The 22,324-nt window shown below is 39.7% G+C and overlaps 1 protein-coding gene across 2 annotated transcripts in view; it reads left to right on the top strand.

Moving 5' to 3' along the window:
• dph6 (diphthamine biosynthesis 6) overlaps positions 1–22,324 on the top strand; it is a 265,870-nt gene that overhangs the window by 130,510 nt on the left and 113,036 nt on the right. For both annotated transcript variants that reach the window (XM_061968175.2, XM_072913632.1), the window contains exons 11-12: positions 5,920–6,049; positions 6,124–6,298. In XM_061968175.2, coding sequence (XP_061824159.2) covers positions 5,920–6,049; positions 6,124–6,298 — 305 coding nt within the window. The remainder of the gene's footprint in view (positions 1–5,919; positions 6,050–6,123; positions 6,299–22,324) is intronic.

Here is a 22,324-nt window from a genome sequence, read left to right as displayed (position 1 = left end):
GCAAGCTGCACTTAATGGCAGATAAATTGAATGTTTTTTTTAGATTTTTTTTATTGAACAACAGACATACATTTATAATGCACACAGGTGTACAGACTATTGTTATTAGTGGCAACGATTGGAGCTACATCTGCAGGTGTAGAGAGGAGCTTGTGCTGTAGGGGTGTGGGAAAAAATCGATTCGAATTCGAATCGCGATTCTCACATTGTGCGATTCAGAGTCGATTCTCATTTTTTCAAAAACGATTTTTTTTTTAATTTATTTATTTATTTATTTATTTATTTATTTATTTATTTATTTTTATTTTTATTTTTATTTTTATTTTTAAATTAATCAATCCAACAAAACAATACACAGCAATACCATAACAATGCAATCCAATTCCAAAACCAAACCCAACCCAGCAACAACATTTCAACATAGCAGTGATTAAAAATCCCTCATTGACATTATCATTAGACATTTATAAAATAAAATAAAAATGAACAATAGTGTCAGTGGCTTACACTTGCATCGCATCTCATAAGCTTGACAACACACTGTGTCCAATATTTTCACAAAGATAAAATAAGTCATATTTTTGGTTCATTTAATAGTTAAAACAAATGTACATTATTGCAATCAGTTGATAAAACATTGTCCTTTACAATTATAAAAGCTTTTTACAAAAATCTACTACTCTGCTTGCATGTCAGCAGACTGGGGTAGATCCTGCTGAAATCCTATGTATTGAATGAATAGAGAATCGTTTTGAATCGGGAATATATCGTTTTTGAATCGGGAATTTAGCACATAGCACTTTTTTAGCACATAGCACTTTAGAACTAAGCACTTTAGCACACAGCACTTTATCCATGAGCTCTAGTGCAATGCACACTGGTACTTTATCTTTATCTCCATACTGTAGATATTATGCCTACATCAAAGTGCCACCTATGTCTATCAAGCTCCATGTTCTGATTTTTAAATGTTAGTTGTCTGGTTGTGGTTGTGTTTTTGTTCTGTTGTTTTTGTGTATGTTAAGAAAGCAATGATGCACTGTGCCCAAGACAAATTTCCCCGCGGGGACAATAAAGTTGAACCTTGACCTTGACCTTGAATCGCGTTGAATCGAATAAAATCGATTTTGAATCGAATCGTGACCCCCAAGAGTCGATATCGATATCGATTCGCAGCCCTATTGTCCTGTTTAAAGTGACTCAAATCTTACACCCGCAACACCATGGGCCAAGGCCGTTTAAGCAGCCTAGCTCTGCTGGCCATTGAGTGGACACTTGTCAAGTCCCTGGAAAAGATGCCTCCTTGGTACGACAGGGTCACAGATCACTTTCTTAAAAAGGAACGGAGGGTAGAATTTACGTATAAATAAACCAACACATTTTATGATGCAGGCCCGAAATTGAGCTTCCCCTCCTTGAGAGACCAGCATTCGACACTGTTTTGGGTGTAACACAAACGCCCCAAAAACAGACTCCCCTCTGTCCTATTCTCCTTTTCTTCTCTTTGTTAGCATGCATGATGTGCAATAGAGACTCAAAGCCTGCGTTCTTGTCCCATGTTTAAAAGTGCAGGCAAAGACCTTGTGTCAGCGTGACGTCTGCAATCAGAGCGGAATACCAAACAGCAAACTCCATCTCCAAAACAAGGAGGACGCCTTCAAAATACGTCTAAATCCCAGACACTTCTTGAATGTCCACGCGTCGGGCGATGGTCTTATCATTTTTTGCCCTGCAGAAGTTTTAAAGTGAACGCTTTTTACAGTCTATCTGTAGTTTTACCCTCCTCCTCCTCTCTGCCCGCATTCCCTTTTTTTTTTGATGGAGAAAGATGAAAAGCATATTTAATGTTTATCGCGGTGCTCGGCTGAACCGCCTTCACAGCGCCGAGACAATATTAAACAAGTTAATATTTAATGAAACGGCCTCTTTTGTATGAGGATGAAGTAGTCTGAGACGGTGGTGTTGGCAAAGGCAAAACAAACTTGAAGCTCTTTCAAATCATTGCAAGTAGAGAAAGGAGACTTGGCTTTGAGCGTTTTTCTTTTTTTCTTTTTTCTTTTTTTTTAGTGCCGACATGAGGCGTACGCTCGCACTTTTTCTGGGAGGGACAAACACCATTACCATGGTGCCGCCGCTTAGCTTTTGTTACAAAAAACATCAACAAGGCTTTCTTCTTTATGCCGCTCAAACGCACAGGTTTGCTTTATTGCTAAAACAGCCCCAAGGACACGCACCCTCCCCGAAAAAACACCAAAGTCAAGTTGAAGCATGTACAATTATACTATATAACAGTGTTTCTGTAAATTAGAATACAAGGCTTAATTGTCATCAGTTTCTGTGAGCCCTTTCGTTTGCAGTATATTTGAATGGTATTTATTTGTGTAATCAGCCTGACCTAAGCCTTGATAACGATCTTTGTGATTAATACATGGTTTCTGATCATTTTACAAGGTTTATCCTGTTAAACTGTAAGTAGGTTAGATATAATTATTGAATATGATTAAGCTCAAGAGTATGATTAGTAGGGATGTCCCAATCCAGGTTTTTGCACTTCCGATCCGATACCGATATTGTTTTTGCATTTCCGATCCTATACCGATACTGACCGATACTGGCCTATCCGAGCATGTATTAAAGTTTAAAGTTATTTAGCCTACTTAGTTGTCAGAATCATGTTGAAAAGGGTTTTAGTACTCTTGATAACAACTAGCCAGCTGAATTAGGGGAGTTTGAATAATACACAATGGTTGGTAACAAGAAACTGACCTGTTTATTCAAGGATAAACACAAAATAGACAAAATTATACATGACAAACAGAAATGGCATCATTGAACTAGGGCTGGGCGATATGGCCTTTTTTTAATATTGCGATATTTTAAGGCCATATTGCGATACACGATATATATCTCGATATTTTGCCTTAGCCTTGAATGAACACTTGATGCATATAATCACAGCAGTATGATGATTCTATGTGTTTTGATTGATTGATTGAGACTTTTATTAGTAGGTTGCACAGTGAAGTACATATTCCGTACAATTGACCACTAAATGGTAACACCCCAATAAGTTTTTCAACTTGTTTAAGTCAGGGTCCACTTAAATTGATTCATGATACAGATATATACTATCAGATATATACTATCATCATAATACAGTCATCACACAAGATAATCACATTGAATTATTTACATTATTTATAATCCAGGGTGTGGAGGGGGGCGCCGGATGTAAGTGTCAAAAAGACAGCCAAAAGAGTTTGATATGAGAATAAATCTAAAGTTAAAATATAGGGTAGAAATGCACCCATTTGCAGGAAATGTAGTCTTGATTTTCAAAATTTTCTTCCAAGGCTTGCATGTCTACATCAAAACATTATTCTTCATACTGCATTAATATATGCTACTTTTAAACTTTCATGCAGAGAAGGAAATCACAACTAAAAAAATCACAAATTTTTTCATACGGTGTTGATGTGGAAATTTTTGCCTCGGCATTTTGATGGTGTGTGCGTGTGGCACCGAATGGAGATAAGCGTCTCGACAGACGTCACAATATTTGAACAATGATGACGAAAACTGTTTTCTCTGTCGTGTCCGTGTGTCGAAAATTGTTATGCGCTTATTTTTTTATTTGATTTTGTGCGTGGCATAGATTTGCTATGCGCAGAGGACGCTTAAACAGTGCGCAATTGCACAGGCGAGCACCTTAGAGGGAGCGTTGCTCGCACGGCTGCGCTAGCATCACAGCTAACGTTAGCCATGCTGCTACCTCTCTGCTCGGGGAGGACGTATACGTATGTGACGTATGACGTGACAGTATGTGACGTATGACGTGACAGTATGTGACGTATGATGTGACAGTATGTGACGTATGACGTGACAGTATGTGACGTATGACGTGACAGTATGTGACGTATGACGTGACAGTATGTGACGTGTGTAAGAAGATGCACTTGCTGTCTGTGAGAGGGAGACACAGGAAAGAGTGAGAAGAGCCTGTCGTGTACTGCCAGCAGCTAAAAGCAACTGCGTGAGAATTCACAGACCTGTGGATGTGCTGAAGGTGTGCTGGAAAATGCGCAACGGAAATTAGGGAGCAGCAGAAAAGTGGAATGTATTATTTAAATCGGTGTTTTTTTAAACTGGATCTGGATCGGCATTTTCCCATGCCTTGCCGATACGCAATTTTTTCCAAATATCGGATCGGGACATCCCTAATGATTAGTAATTCAGTGTAAATATTTTAGTGGGCCGCGGTCACCTATCTAGTGAAAAAGTTGTGCCCCGATGTCAAAAAGGTTAAGAATCCTTACTGTAAAACATATTTTTAGAGGTATTTTGCAAAAAAAGGTTCATCCAACCATTAAGTTAAGTTGAACTAAAGAAAAAACTATTGTATTGTTCTTGTGTCCATATGCAATGAGAATCTTGTATCTCCAAACAAGTTTTCTGTGTGTTTCCTCACAAACGGCAATCTATATATAATGTTGTGGGGATGCAGAGGGACGGGGTGTAAATGAGGTATTTTTTTATCTGGAATGTAAACGGAAATGAGTGGATCGATACAAATGTCGACTGTTAACTATGAGTAATAATAAAATATACAAAAAAATGTTTCCTATAACTAGGGATGTCCGATAATGGCTTTTTTGCCGATATTCCGATATTGTCCAACTTTTAATTACCGATACCGAAATCAACCGATACCAATATATACAGTCGTGGAATTAACACATTATTATGCCTAATTTGGACAACCAGGCATGGTGAAGATAAGGTCCTTTAAAAAAAAAAAAAAATAGGATAAATAAATTAAATACATTTTCTTGAATAAAAAAGAAAGTAAAACAATATAAAACAGTTACATAGAAACTAGTAATGAATGAAAATTAGTAAAATTAACTGTTAAAGGTTAGTACTATTAGTGGACCAGCAGCACGCACAATCATGTGTGCTTACGGACTGTATCCCTTGCAGACTGTATTGATATATAATGTAGGAACCAGAATATTAATAACAGAAAGAAATAGGGATGTCCGATAATGGCTTTTTGCCGATATTCCGATATTGTCCAACTCTTTAATTACCGATACCGATATCAACCGATACTGATATATACAGTCGTGGAATTAACACATTATTATGCCTAATTTGGACAACCAGGTATGGTGAAGATAAGGTCCTTTTTTAAAATATTAATAAAATAAAATAAATAAATTAAAAACATTTTCTTGAATAAAAAAGAAAGTAAAACAATATAAAAACAGTTACATAGAAACTAGTAATGAATGAAAATGAGTAAAATTAACTGTTAAAGGTTAGTACTATTAGTGGACCAGCAGCACGCACAATCATGTGTGCTTACGGACTGTATCCCTTGCAGACTGTATTGATATATATTGATATATAATGTAGAAACCAGAATATAAATAACAGAAAGAAACAACCCTTTTGTGTGAATGAGTGAGGGAGGTTTTTTTGGGTTGGTGCATTAATTGTAAGTGTATCTTGTGTTTTTTATGTTGATTTAATTAAAACAAACAAAAAAAACCGATACCGATAATAAAAAAAAAACCGATAACGATAATTTCCGATATTACATTTTAAAGCATTTATCGGCCGATGATATTGGCAGGCCGATATTATCGGACATCTCTAGAAAGAAACAACCCTTTTGTGTGAATGAGTGTAAATGGGGGAGGGAGGTTTTTTGGGTTGGTGCACTAACAGTAAGTGTATCTTGTGTTTTTTATGTTGATTTATTAAAAAAATAAAAAATATTACATTTTAAAGCATTTAAAGCAGATATAAAATAAAGCTATAACTAATTTCAGCATTTTTCCCTTAGTCTCAAACGCTGATTGAGATTGTTGAGGTTTTGTTCAAATTTTCCACTTCTGTTTTTTGATTTTCCAGGTGAGTTGGACAACAGAAACTGGGGCATGAAGGACATTGTCCTCGTTCACCTGTATGTGAGCAACATGGAGGACTTTGGTCCACTCAACGAGGTGTACAAGAAACACTTTGGCACAAACCCTCCTGCCCGGTAAAACTGCATCCACGCCGTAACAAAAGAAACACTTAGGAGCTGTTTTCTAAGATTCTATTATTTGATCCAAGGGTGTGTGTCCAAGCCCCGCTACCTGCTGGCCAGCTGCTGCAGATGGACTGTCTCCTCCATGACTGGAGCAAGCCCCCGGCGGAAGACAGCTTTCATCAGAGAGAGGCGTTGCACGTACAGAGTCTTTCTCACTGGGCACCCGCCAACATCGGGCCCTACAGTCAAGCCCTCAGGGTAAGGCTCTGCATGCAATCTTGTATTTTATGGACACTCATTGTAGTCAATTGCTTATAAAATAAAATATATAATATAAATAACTAGCAAAGCACTTTGAGAGCGCAAACCTCCGCCAGGGCCTATCTCACGATCGTAAAAAAAAAAAAAAAGTCCTGATTCCGGACTATGATCAGTATCACCCACAACCTTATCCCATTTCCTGAAAGTTTAATCATAATTCGCTCAAAACGTTTTGAGTTATCTGTAGCAGAGTGAAAGAAACTCAGTGAAAGCCTCTTGTCAGACAGCCATCGTCTTTGTCTCTGCGGGTGGAGGCATGACGGAATGCATACACACACACACACACACACACACACACACACACACGCTTTGCATAACAATTTAAGGCGCACCGCTGATCAATAGCAAGTGACATATTTTGAACCACTTTGTAATTCATTTTTTTCGCCACATATAAAGCAACTCCTTCTCCGCACTTTTTGTGTCTATTAATGTAGTTCAGTTTGTATCCTTCCAATTTAAAGTGTGTTCCTTTTTAGTGTCAAACTATGTTTCATGAGAAAGCAATCACTTTAAAGGTTTCTTTTAATTGTTCCAAAAAATATATATATTCATGCTGTTGTAATTTGTATACAAGCTTCTGCTGTTGAAGTATACAATTGACAATTTATTGTCTGCTTTAATGTTGTAATTATTATTGATTGATTGATTGATCCATCCATCCATCCATCTTCTTCCGCTTATCCGAGGTCGGGTCGCGGGGGCAGCAGCCTAAGCAGGGAAGCCCAGACTTCCCTCTCCCCAGCCACTTCGTCCAGCTCCTCCCGGGGGATCCCGAGGCGTTCCCAGGCCAGCCGGGAGACATAGTCTTCCCAACGTGTCCTGGGTCTTCCTCGTGGCCTCCTACCGGTCGGACATGCCCTAAACACCTCCTTAGGGAGGCGCTCGGGTGGCATCCTGACCAGATGCCCGAACCACCTCATCTGGCTCCTCTCGATGCGGAGGAGCAGCGGCTTTACTTTGAGCTCCCCCCGGATGGCAGAGCTTCTCACCCTATCTCTAAGGGAGAGCCCCGCCACCCGGCGGAGGAAACTCATTTCGGCCGCTTGTACCCGTGATCTTGTCCTTTCGGTCATAACCCAAAGCTCATGACCATAGGTGAGGATGGGAACGTAGATCGACCGGTAAATTGAGAGCTTTGCCTTCCGGCTCAGCTCCTTCTTCACCACAACGGATCGATACAGCGTCCGCATTACTGAAGACGCCGCACCGATCTGCCTGTCGATCTCACGATCCACTCTTCCCTCACTCGTGAACAAGACTCCGACTCTGATTGATTGATTGAATTATTTATTTCAAACCTGCACAGTACAACAACACACATTTTTTTAATTTTTTTTTTATTTACATTTTGGCAGTGACATTTATGCAAGGCTTGAAAAGGGGTTGGATGAAGCAAATGCTTATAATATCCCAACCCCTCTCACTCACTCCACATTTAACATAAACAATATAATACAAGAACAATACTATACAAACAAAAACAAGAAGAGCTCATGTATACTAACAATACAATGGTACCACTGTTACTATGAGACAAGACAAGATGAGACAAAACACACAAACACACACACACACACACACACACACACACACACACACACACACACACACACACAGGCCCAAACACTCTCTGACCATACACCTCTCTCTCATCGCTCTGTGCTGAGGGCATCACTCTCTTCCTCCTTGTACTTCTTCAGTACTTCTTTTTTAAACAGTCTTTTAAATGTAATCATGCTAGAACAGGTTTTTAACTTGTCCCCTAAGTTGTTCCACAAACTGACTCCACGCACTGAAATGCACATTGATTTTAAAGTTGTTCTAAATTTAGGAAAATATAATTTGTTGTTTCCTCTTAGACTGTAACTATGGTGAGCATCTCTATCCTGGAATAGGTTTTGTATATTGGATGGTAGAGAGTTTTGGGATGCCCTAAACATAATTTGAGCAGTTTTAAAATTTAAAAATTGACCACATCGTGCAGTTTAAGTTGTTTTAACTCCATGAATAGTGGATTTGAATGATGTCTGTAGTGAACATTGGACACAATCCTAATGGCCTTTTTCTGCAGAGTGACTAAAGGCTGTAGATGAGATTTATAACAATTTCCCCAGACTTCAACACAATAGTTTAATAAATACGACATAATAAATGAATGATATAATAACAGCACAGCATTGGTGTTCAATAAATGACATGATCTCCTCATCATTCCAACACATTTAGCAACATTATGATTCTCTATATAATATAATCATTCTTGATGTGGAAAAAAAAAAGTATCATTCTCTATTTTTACACCTTTATGATTCACATTGCAAATGGTTTTCAGTTCAATGTATTTTTGATCCATTTATAAATGTATATACCGTATTTTTCGGACTATAAGTCGCAGTTTATTTCATATTTTGGCCGGGGGTGCGACTTATACTCAGGAGCGACTTATGTGTGAAATGATTAACACATTACCGTAAAATATCAAATAATATTATTTAGCTCGTTCACGTAAGAGACTAGACGTATAAGATTTCATGGGATTTAGCGATTAGGAGTGACAGATTGTTTGGTAAACGTATAGCATGTTCTATATGTTATACCGTATTTTCCGCATCATAAAGCGCCCTGGGTTAAAAGCCGCGCCTTCAATGAACGGCATATTTCAAAACTTTGTCCACCAATAAGCCGCCCCGTGTTGTAAGCCGCATCTAACTGCGCTAAAGGAATGTCAAAAAAACAGTCAGATAGGTCAGTCAAACTTTAATAATATATTAAAAACCAGCGTTCTAACAACTCTGTTCACTCCCAAAATGTACGCAAATGTGCAATCACAAACATACGTATATCAACATGGACAGAGCTGCGTGAAAAAAGCCACCCGGCCTCTTCGCGTAAACTTAAACTTACCTTAACCACTCGCTCATCTTTTCTTCATCCATCCCTTCGAGTTAGCTTTTATGATGACGCCGGCTGGAAAGGTCTCTTTTGGCAAGGTCTTCCTTTTGAATATCACCATGGGTGGAAGTTAGCATGGCAAGCTAGAACCACAGTGAAGGATGACTTCTCATTCCCTGTGGTGCGAATATTCACCGTACGTGCTCCCGTTGTATCCACAGTGCGGTTCACAGGAATATCAGTTGCTGTGAAATACGGTAGTAATCCGTGTGCGGATGGAGAGATTGCGTCTTTTCATGAACCGGATCCTTGTCGCTTAGTAGGAGCCATTTTGTGGTCTTTACAGATGTAAACAGGAAATGAAACGTACGGTGATATCCGCGCGTTTTTTCTTCTTCTTCCGGGGGCGGGTGGTTGCTTACAGTAGAAGAAGAAGCGCTTCCTGTTCTATGGGGGCGGGTGCTTACCTTGGCGGTTGCTTGCGTAGAAGAAGAAGCGCTTCCTGTTCTACCGGGAAAAAAGATGGCGGCTGTTTACCTAAGTTGCGAGATCGAAACTTTATGAAAATGAATCTTAATATTTATCCATATATAAAGCGCACCGGGTTAAAAGCCGCACTGTCAGCTTTTGAGTAAATTTGTGGTTTTTAGGTGCGGCTAATGGTGCGGAAAATACGGTAGTTATTTGAATGACAACATTTCTGTCAACGAAGATTTGTTTCGGCCTATGGCACATAGTCATTTTGATAGTAGGCTAATATAACTAATAAAGACACTTTTACCATAATATGTTATGTTAACATACCAGGCACGTTCTCAGTTGGTTATTTATGCCTCATATAACGTACACTTATTCAGCCTGTTGTTCACTCTTCTTTATTTATTTTAAATTGCCTTTTAAATGTCTATCCTTGATGTTGGGTTTTTTTCAAATCAATTTCCCCCAAAAATGCGACTTATATATGTTTTTTTCCTTCTTTATTATGCATTTTCGGCTGGTGCGACTTATACTCCGGTGCGACTTATACTCCGAAAAATACGGTACTCAGTGTGAAATACTAATTTCAAACAAACAAAGACGCACTCGACTCATGCTACTCTCTGGTTGAACTTTTGTGGGTAGACTGTGCTGGTACAGTATTCCAATTTTGCTCTCTTCAATCCCTGGGAGGATTTGTCACCAACCGGTCATATATAAAATAAGCTAATTGCCCTTTTTTTCCCCCCCGAGCTTCTTTCATTTTAGGTAAGGACTATTTTAGTTTTTGCCTCACGGTCTCAGAGAAGTCTTCTTGAATGTATACCCCTTAGAGATGCGCGGTTTGCGGACACAACCGCGGAGTCCGCGGATTATCCGCGGATCGGGCGGATGAAATTAAAAAAAAAAAGATTTTATCCGCTCGCGGGTCGGGTCGGGCGGATTAATTAGATATTTTTTTTATTTTTTTTTTGTATTTTTTTTTTGCGGGTGGCAGTTAAACCAATTTGGAAATATATATAAATAGTTAAATGTTGTTACCCACATACGAAAAACGAGCAGGCACCTGCTGCATATGCCACAACAGAAGAAAAAAAAAAAAAGAGATGGACACTTTTACGGAGGGAGAAGGGACGCCTCGCCGGGGTCCGGGACCGAGGCCCCTTCCCCCGAAAGGGCCCCACCGGGAGCCGTAGCTGAGGCGATCCGCGAGAAGGGCCTGACGCACGTCCAGGGTCACTACCGCGCCCACCGCACCGACACCCCGCCTCGTCCGCTTTCGCCGCGGCCGGCGTCACGCGCAGCAGGTCAGCAGCTTACCTGCCCGCCACCCCCGTGGCCGGGGGCTCGTAACATGGGTCACTCCGCGCGCTCCGCCCGCGCAGCTTACCTGCTTGCCACCCCTGTTGCCGGGGGCGCGTAAAAGGGGTCACTCCGCGCTCAGTGCGCTCACGAAAGGGGTGGGGCTCACCCTGGTTGATATAGAGAGCAGGACAGTGGCCATGGAATTTCATTTAAGGTTTGTGATAAACCATCAAACTCATTCGTTAAAAGGACTCTATAGTAATGTAAAGCAAATTTTTCTGGACATTATCATGCAAGAAAAGTTTATTTTTGGGATCGCGATCACCGCGTAATGATTTTTAAAGGTTGCATTACATTATTAACTGTCCCATGTGATCAGCCAGTGCGATTGGAAGTCCATGCTCAATTATTGCCTCCGTAAATAAAACTTCGGCATTTATCACATCCAAAGAATCTGTTTGGGCGACGAAAAACGTTGAAAGTTTTCCACTTGTATCGCTAGCAACGGCATTAGACTTGTGTTTTTTTGTCCCAACGTGGTCTTTTACATCGCTAATTCCTCCGTGTCCGATCGAAAAATCTTGTCTGCACAAGGTGCAATTCGCGTAGTTTTCACCCTTTTTTTTTTTTTTTATTAATATTAGATATACAACAACGGGCGGATGGCGGGCGGGTGCAGTTCTGATCAAACGTTACATCGGGTGGATGGCGGATGGTTGACGACTTTCTGACGCGGTTGCGGATGAGATAAATTGCCTATCCGCGCATCTCTAATACCCCTTGAGCCGTGTTTTTCAGTGCTTTTCTTTTTTTTCCATACAAGCTCTCTGTCTTTGTGTTTTGCAAACTTTACTGTCATTTGGAGCGACTTCAATCTTCTCTATTGTCAGTTTTTCCAGCGTAGGGAGCTCTTTCGATGTTAATGTTTTTTGCGTCAAGATGTAACTTATTTCATATGATTTTTTTAAATTTTAAATGTAAATACAGCTCATCATCTATGACTTTAGCTCCATACTTCTTCTGTTTGTTTGAGATTGTCATTAATGCCACAAGTGGTGGAAAAGTGTATTACAATGGAGTAGGGTTGTACGGTACACCAGTATTAGTATAGTACCGTGATACTAATAAGTTTTCTATACTATACCGCCTCTGAAAAGTACCGTATTTTCCGCACTATAAGGCGCACCGGATTATTAGCCGCACCTTCAATGAATGGCATATTTCATAACTTTGTCCACCAATAAGCCGCCCCGGACTATAAGCCGCGCCTACGCTGCGCTAAAGGGAATGTCAAAAAAACAGTCAGATAGGTCAGTCAAACTTTAATAATATATTAAAAACCAGCGTTCTAACAACTCTGTTCACTCCCAAAATGTACGCAAATGTGCAATCACAAACATAGTAAAATTCAAAATAGTGCAGAGCAATAGCAACATAATGTTGCTCGAACGTTAATGTCACAACACACAAAATAAACATAGCGCTCACTTTCTGAAGTTATTCTTCATTCGTAAATCCTTCGTCTTCGGTGTCCGAAGTGAAAAGTTGGGCAAATGTGAGATCCAAAATGGCCGGTTCCGTCTCGTCGAAGTCATCGGAGTCAGTGTCACTGTTATCCAGCAGTTCTGTGAATCCTGCCTTCCGGAAAGCTCGGACCACAGTTGTGACCGAAATATCTGCCCAGGCATTTACGATCCACTGGCAGATGTTGGCGTCGTCTGGCGCTGCCTCCCTGTCTTAGTGAATGTGTGTTCGCCTTCTGTCATCCATTGTTCCCACGCAGTTAGCAGTCTAGCTTCGAATGCCCTGTTGACACCAATATCTAGCGGCTGGAGGTCTTTTGTCAATCCACCCGGAATGACGGCGAGTATTGAATTAAGCGCGTAAGCGTGTCTCTTAATGTGATGTTATGAGCTAGCAAATATAACAACTACACTACCCAGCATGCAACGATAGTTACGAGCATGCGCGGTAGCCCTGAGAAGCGTTGTATGCTGGCAGTTAGAATGTGGTTATGAGCACGCTGTGAGTAAACGTTGAGAACTCAGTTAACACGCCTCGTCTGCATTATTTATAATTAGACAGACAACACACTTAATAGGAGCCATTTTGGGGTCTTTACATAAACACACAAATGGAAATGAAACGTCACATATCCCAGCATGCACCGCGCGCTTCTTCTTCTTCCGGGGGCGGGTGGTTGCTTACAGTACAAGAAGAAGCGCTTCCTGTTCTATGGGGGCGGGTGCTTACCTTGGCGGTTGCTTGCGTAGAAGAAGAAGCGCTTCCTGCTCTACCGGGAAAAAAGATGGCGGCTGTTTACCGAAGTTGCGAGAACGAAACTTTATGAAAATGAATCTTAATATTTATCCATATATAAAGCGCACCGGGTTAAAAGCCGCACTGTCAGCTTTTGAGTAAATTTGTGGTTTTTAGGTGCGGCTAATGGTGCGGAAAATACGGTACTGTAAAATGTAAACAAACGCCATTGGTGGATCTACACCTAACATCCACTGTAATGATACCAAGTACAGTAGCGTATCTAGTCGATACTACTATTATTACGTCAATATTTTTGGGCATCACAACATCTTCTTTAGTTTTTTTTAAATTTATATTATGTTTATAAACTCAGGAAATATGTCACATGAGGACTTTGAATATGACCAATGTATGATCCTGTAACTACTTGATATCGGATTGATAACCAAATTTGTGGTATCATCCAAAACTATTGTGAAGTATCCTAACATAAGAATAAGTGATTATTACATTTGAACAGAAGTGTAGATAGAACATGTTAAGAGAGAAAGTAAGCAGATATTAAAAAGTTAAAGTTAAAGTACCAATGATTGTCACACACACACTAGGTGTGGCGAGATTATTCTCTGCATTTGACCCATCACCCTTGATCACCCCCTGGGAGGTGAGGGGAGCAGTGGGCAGCAGCGGTGGTAAATGACCAAGTAGATTAAAGGGGAACATTATCACCAGACCTATGTAAGCGTCAATATATACCTTGATGTTGCAGAAAAAAGACCATATATTTTTTTAACCGATTTCCGAATTAAACGCCTTTCTTTCTATTATTTGCTCTCGGAGCGATGACGTCACAACGTGACGTCACATCGGGAAGCAATCCGCCATTTTCTCACTTTAGTCGGTGTGTTGTCGGAGGGTGTAACAACACGAACAGGGACGGATTCAAGTTGCACCAGTGGCCCAAAGATGCGAAAGTGGCAAGAAATTGGACGGAATTTGTTCAAAATACGAGGCTGTCGGGAAAGCCGACGAAATGGTCAGTCGTTTGTACCGCACACTTTACAGACGAAAGCTATGCTACGACAGAGATGGCAAGAATGTGTGGATATCCTGCGACACTCAAAGCAGATGCATTTCCAACGATAAAGTCAAAGAAATCTGCCGCCAGACCCCCATTGAATCTGCCGGAGTGTGTGAACAATTCAGGGACAAAGGACCTCGGTAGCACGGCAAGCAATGGCGGCAGTTTGTTCCCGCAGACGAGCGAGCTAAACCCCCTGAATGTCTTGGCTCACACCGTCCCTTATGCCACGGAAGATGATCAAGAGAAGAATATCGACCCTAGCTTCCCTGGCCTGCTGACATCAACTCCAAAACTGGACAGATCAGCTTTCAGGAAAAGAGAGTGGATGAGGGTATGTCTACAGAATATATTAATTGATGAAAACTTTATTCATTACTCGCGGTTTTACGTAAATTATTATACATAAACTGTGTTCACCAATAATTTAGCTTAAAAACATTTATTTTTTTCAATCATTCGAGTACATTCGGGTAGTCTTGTGTAATGCAGTATTTTGTGTCTATTTAGGTATGGTTAACCTGAGTGCTGAAATCGTGGAAAAATATATGTTCTTAGCGCGCCTGAAATGGGCTGTCTGCACTCTCAAAGTGCATGTTGTTGCCAAATGTATTTCATATGCTGTAAACCTAGTTCATAGTTGTTAGTAATTATCTTATCAGACAGTGTTAAGCCGCTGAAATCCGAGTCTGAATCCGAGCTAATGACGCTATACCTTGATGTTTGTTTGTATTGGCATCACTATGTGACGTCACAGGAAAATGGACGGGTGTGTATATAACGATGGTTAAAATCAGGCACTTTGAAGCTTTTTTTAGGGATATTGCGTGATGGGTAAAATTTTGAAAAAAAACTTCGAAAAATAAAATAAGCCACTGGGAACTGATTTTTAATGGTTTTAACCCTTCTGAAATTGTAATAATGTTCCCCTTTAATAATTCATTTTCTACCACTTGTCTTTAGTAATTTTGACAAAATAATAGAATACGAAATGACACAATATGTTACTGCATACGTCAGCAGCTAAATTAGGAGTCTTTGTTTGTTTACTTACTACTAAAAGACAGGTTGTCTTGTATGTTCACTATTTTATTTAAGGACAAACTTGCAATAAGAAACACATGTTTAATGTACCGTAAGATTTTTTGGTTAAAATAAAGCCAATAATGCAATTTTTGTGGCCCCCTTTATTTCATACTTGCCAACCTTGAGACCTCCGATTTCAGGAGGTGGGGGCGTGGTTGAGGGCGTGGTTAAGAGGGGAGGAGTATATTGACAGCTAGAATTCACTAAGTCAAGTATTTCATACATATACATATATATGTATATATATATATTTATTTATTTATTTATATATATATATATATATATATACATATATATATATATATATATATATATATATATATATATATATATATATATATATATATATATATATATCTCTACATCCTGAAAATATGCAAACAAAACTGTGTTTAGATAATTGATACTTCAAACTTGCATAAATAAATATTAATGAATATAACATAACTTGGCTTCTGAGAGCTTCAAAATGTAATGAATAAAATGCTAAAGTCTTTGATAAACAAGCAAGTATTTTAACAATTAAATATGGTCATTTTATATGAATTATTTGGATAATTTAAAATTAATTATTTCAAATATGTTTATTTTAATGTATAATTCTAATGCCTGGATGTAATAAGGAGTCCGAAAAAATAAAATTAATTTTGATGTTTTTAGCTAAATATAGTAAAAATGTATTTAGTTTTTTTTTTTTTAAATTATTAATAAATATATTTATTTGTAGGTAAGATAAAAATAATAATACAATTTATCTCTAGTCTGGATGATTTATTTTTTGTCACCCAGTCGTGAAAAAAGGCTGTCCTCACTCAGGTCCGCATGGAGCTGGAGGGGGCGTGGCCTCCAGCTCCGGCTGAAAATCGGGAGATTTTCGGGAGAATATTTGTCCCGGGAGGTTTTCGGGAGAGGCACTGAATTTCGGGAGTCTCCCGGAAAATTCGGGAGGGTTGGCAAGTATGCCTTTATTTAGAAAAGTACTGAAAAGTATCAAAATAGTTTTGGTACCGGTACCAAGATATTGATATCGGGACAACACTACAATAGAGTAACGCTGCGGCTCATACCTACCACATCTTAGAAGCAAATATTTTTTGGCGGCCCAACAATGGGTTGGTTAAGAAACACTGATGTAAGGTATGCTATATCTGAGGATTTGTTCCATGTAGTTATTTAGCTGCTGCGTGCATGTCAGCAGGAAAAAAACTACTTTTCCACATCCTTGTTTTTTTGTTTACCAAACTTTCACAAGAAAGCATGGCAGCGAACGATTTACAACTCTGAGTTTACAACTTTGAGTGACCCAGCAGAAACTGTGTACATAATTACCACTTCTGTGTTATTGTTGGCGAAAGAGTGTACGATTAAAATGGTTGAATAATGATGGGATGGACAGGATCTTTCCCATGACGCGTAAAGGTTTTTATGCATTGCTTCTGTCGCTGTTTATGCGTGCAGCAGCGTATGATTGTGGTTTTGTCCGATGCTTGTCGGAAGTCGGCGTTCTTTTTGGCCACTCGTTTGCCGCCATGAACCCAGAAAGAATGTTGCATGGAAAGCCATACGGGAGGAAGTGGCAGTGTGGTGGTTGAACGTTCGTCTTGGCGATTTTTGTTTAGCCAACGTGCATTATACGGGATTACGCTTGTCAAAGTACTGTCAACAGGGATAGTGCACATCTCCTCCACACTGTCCTTGATCCTGCTGCCAAATCTGTGACTGAGTGAGAGCATGTGCGGATTAGCCATTCATTTAAGACGCTCTGAAGGCGCGTATAGGCTGTGACTCACCGCAGCTCGCGGACTTTTGCGCACTTTGGATTCCTTGCGGAGTTGACGCTGTGTTGGATATGCATGATGGAGTTATCTTGATGGGCTGTTTAGTTGAGGGGCAACAGATATACGTATATATTTTTTTGGCCTTTCATCTGTACAAAAATCTGCAAACTTTTGAAAACAGATCAACGATTTTGTGTAGACACTGAAAATCATTGGTAAAGTCTTTTTAATAGGTTCTTGTGGAAGACCCTTGCTTCTGGGTGAGTTCTCAGGACCATACTTGCCAACCTTGAGACCTCCGATTTCGGGAGGTGGGGGGTGGGGGCGTGGTCGGGGGTGGGGCGGGGGGCGTGGTTAAGATATATATATATATATAAGAAATACTTGACTTTCAGTGAATTCTAGCTATATATATTTATTTTATTACATATACATACATATATATATATATATATATATATATATATATATATATATATATATATATATATATATATATATATATATATATATATAAATAAATAAAATAAATACTTGAATTTCAGTGATCATTTATTTACACATATACACACACATAACACTCATCTACTCAGTGTTGAGTTAAGGGTTGAATTGTCCATCCTTGTTCTATTCTCTGTCACTATTTCAGAACACACACATTATACAAATATACATTATAAAATCAATAAGAAAACGGGAGCTCTAATTTGGGAGTCTGAATTAGGATCAGACGTTCCTATATAAACATTGCGCACTCACGTCGCCTTTTTGTATTGATTACTGCAGCTGTGCACTGGATTCGTTCACAAATACAAACTACAACTCACAAACACTTTAGAGTTAGGCTCCACCATCAGAATGTGTACTCAAACTTATAAAGATCACATGGATATAATTCAGTGAGTTGATTCACCAAAACTAACCTGTTATACAGGAGGAAAAAGCACACAGGATGTTTCAATTGTTCACAGACTGGTGGCTCTCATCAGAATGACAAGACACTTCCGGTCTGCAGGTGATAGCATTCAATTGGGAAGAAACGCCCTACTGCCCCCTACTGACCAATGTGAATACTGATAGATGTGTAATGACAGCTCCAAAAACTAATTCAAACCACAAAATAAAATAAATAAATCAACACAAAAATGTGACACATTATGGGTGGGTCACATATGCATGTACAGTAGATGGCAGTATTGTCCTGTTTAAAAGTGTCACAACATTGCTGTTTACGGCAGACGAACTGCTTTAGGTAGACGAAAACTTGACTGCTGTTGTTGTGTGTTGTTACCGCGCTGGGAGGACGTTAATGAAACTGCCTAACAATAAACCCACATAAGAAACCAAGAACACGCCCTCAATCATTAGCTGTTTATATTGTGAGAAAGCGGACGTGTGAACAGGCTGTCAACACGTCATTCAGGTCCGCATGGAGCTGGAGGGGGCGTGGCCTCCAGCTCCGCCTGAATTTCGGGAGATTTTCGGGAGAAATTTTGTCCCGGGAGGTTTTCGGGAGAGGCGCTGAATTTCGGGAGTCTCCCGGAAAATCCGGGAGGGTTGGCAAGTATGCTCAGGACCATCAACGGACGACATCGTCATGAGCAGGTTTAGACTTCTTTATCTTTCAATATAAGAAAGTCTTTTGCTGGCCGCTTTTCAGCTCCGGCTCCACCTGCTGCTCGATCCGCTTCCCGCTTTTCAGCCGGCCGCGTCTCCGTCTTCGTCATCTCCCCCTCGCTGTGTACTGTGCTCCACCTCTCTTTTCGTCTCTCTCGGCTGTCACGCTTTTATACACAGACAGATGATCTGATTGTGCCCAGCTGCCCGACCCACGCACCTGTAGTCCATTTGGATGCGGGTCCGCAGGCCACGCCCCCTCGCCGCCATCTTGGAGCGGGCCCCAGTATCGGACCGCCGGCCCCGCCTCTCCACACTTCTGTTATGTAAAACCAACTTTTCTTACTTATTGGTACCTGTTTTTGTGTATTTGGTATAAGTCCTGAAAATTTGAACTCAAACCGTGGAGGTATTGTGGAAATACTTATAAAATAATCTTGACTTTCGTCATACTTTTGCCGAACGAGCCCTTTGGAATTAACAAAAACCTGTGACGTTTTTCGTACCAATGACCATCAATCAATCAATCAATGTTTATTTATGTAGCCCTAAATCACAAGTGTCTCAAAGGGCTGCACAAGCCTAACGACATCCTCGGTTCAGAGCCCGCATAAGGGCAAGGAACAACTCACAACTCAGTGGGACGTCAATGACTATGAGAAACCTTGGAGAGGACCGCAGATGTGGGTGACCCCCATGATGATGCAATATGTACATACAGCTAGCTGGAATAGCATGTTAGCATGGATTAGCTTGCAGTGACCAAATATGCCTGATTAGCACTCCAACAAGTCAATAACATCAACAAAGCGCACCCTTGTGCATTCACGCACAGCATAAAACATTTGGTGGACAAAATGAGACAAAGAAACAGTGGCATAAAACATGTCTTTCTGTGGCAGCGTCGGAGAAAGTTGTACTTGTAAACAGACTGTTGAGTCACAGTATAAACAGCGATGAGTTCAAGGGCCGCTGAAATTCAATCAATCAATCAATCAATCAATGTTTATTTATATAGCCCTAAATCACAAGTGTCTCAAAGGGCTGCACAAGCCACAACGACATCCTCGGTACAAAGCCCACATAAGGGCAAGGAAAAACTCACCCCAGTGGGACGTCGATGTGAATGACTATGAGAAACCTTGGAGAGGACCGCATATGTGGGTAACCCCCCCCCCCTCTAGGGGAGACCGAATGCAATGGATGTCAAGTGGGTCTGACATAATATTGTGAGAGTCCAGTCCATAGTGGATCTAACATAATAGTGAGAGTCCAGTCCATAGTGGGGCCAGCAGGACACCATCCCGAGCAGCGCAGAGATGTCCCCAACCGATGCACAGACGAGCGGTCCACCCCGGGTCCCGACTCTGGACAGCCAGCACTTCATCCATGGCCACCGGACCTGTGCCCCCACCCCCCTCCACAAAGGAGAGGGGGGCAGAGGAGAAAAGAAAAGAAGCGGCAGATCAACTGGTCTAAAAAGGGGGTCTATTTAAAGACTAGAGTATACAAATGAGTTTTAAGATGGGACTTAAATGCTTCTACTGAGGTAGCATCTCTAATTGTTACCGGGAGGGCATTCCATAGTACTGGAGCCCGAATAGAAAACGCTCTATAGCCCGCAGACTTTTTTTGGGCTCTGGGAATCACTAATAAGCCGGAGTTCTTTGAACGCAGATTTCTTGCCGGGACATATGGTACAATACAATCGGCAAGATAGGACGGAGCTAGACCGTGTAGTATTTTATACGTAAGTAGTAAAACCTTAAAGTCACATCTTAAGTGCACAGGAAGCCAGTGCAGGTGAGCCAGTATAGGCCTAATATGATCAAACTTCACCGGATTATCTGTGTATGGCACAGGTGTCAAACATAAGGACCACCACATCTGGCCAATGAAAGCCTTGAAATACCGTTAATTCCGCACTATAAGCCTTGAAAATTCTAGTGAGTAAGACTTTTTTTCCCTAAACTTTAAACCCTGCGGCTTATACGAAACAGAGCGGCTAATTTATGGATTTTTCTTTGATAACAGCAATAATAAAAATAGTCTTATAAAAAATAAAAAAAAACGAGCAAAAACACTTAGAGGGTGTTTTATCGTTTGTCGTATGGTGCCATCTTTTGGACGAATTAGCTCACTCCATCGCTTTTTTTTTTCCCAACCAGCATGCCGTTCAGTCTTCGAGCCGTCCATAGCGTTTCTAATCGTATGAATTCTTCACTCATCATTTCAAGCAACATTTGTGAGTTTTACAATATAACAAAACATTTTTATACTTACTAAATCGTCCCATGTGTGCTGTCTGTAGGAGTGTTTTCATGCATATTCATATGTGCTATCATAATGTAATGAGGCAAGCGTCAAAAGCATTAGCTAATATCTTAGCACGTTTTACGAGTGTCTGTGTTAGTATTATTAACTTGTATTGTTTCATTTTGACGAATTCCTCAGTAAATTCACCAAAACGTCACCCTGGAGTTATTGAGTCTGTTTAGCTGATTGGAGAGCTAGTGATTCCATGACGATGACTTCTGTTTTGTTTGATCAGCCGTTTTACTGCTGTGTCATCCGGTGCGCTCTATAGCCTCAAAAATACGGTAGTGTGAATCAGTAAAGTACTCAATCCTTTTTTACAAAATATATTTGTTTCCTTTCAATTTTATTAAGTCAAAAATATTAAAGTTTGGTGATTTGGTAAAATTGCAAACAGCTAAAATGATGTACAAAGCAAACTATAACCTGCTACCAAAGAATGTACAACAATTCTTCTCAACTAAAGAGGAGAAATATAACCTTGGAGGAAAAAATAATTTAAAACATTTATATGCACGTACAACACTTAGAACTTTTAGCATATCGGTATGTGGAATTAAATTATGGAATGGATTAAGTAAAGAAGTTAAAAATTGTACTGATATGATCCAGTTTAAGAGGTTGTTCAAAATAATAGTGCTTACAGAGTACAAAGAAGGAGAATTATGAGAAATACTTTCAACCTTATTGAAAATAAGATATTCTTCATCTCAGTATGTTAATAATGACTGAATTAATTAATTAATTACATATTACAAAACTGTTGTATACTAATTCATAGATGTTATTTTATTATATAAAGAGGTCAGTAAATGATTCTATATATTTGTAAACGCTTTGAAGTGGGAAAGGGGTAGGATTAAATAAGCTTTGCTTCTTCCTACTCCTTTTCGGGCATGATGTAAAATGAAATGATATGAAATTGTGTGATGTATTATGATGTAAGTGTGTTCATGTTCGGAATAAACTAAAGAAAGAAAGAAAGAATTTTGACAGAAAAAAAAATACATACTGTATATTGCATGCAATTGCATACCTTTTAAACTTTGATTTCATCTAATAATGCATATTATTTTTCAATTATTTAATAAAAATACGAAAAAAATTCAAACTTTTTTTTGTTAGTTCAAATAAAAATAAGTATAA

Source organism: Nerophis lumbriciformis, linkage group LG08, assembly GCF_033978685.3.
Source record: "Nerophis lumbriciformis linkage group LG08, RoL_Nlum_v2.1, whole genome shotgun sequence".
In the NCBI taxonomy this organism is placed as follows: Eukaryota; Metazoa; Chordata; class Actinopteri; order Syngnathiformes; family Syngnathidae; genus Nerophis; species Nerophis lumbriciformis.
This window is presented reverse-complemented; position numbering and strand designations above follow the sequence as displayed.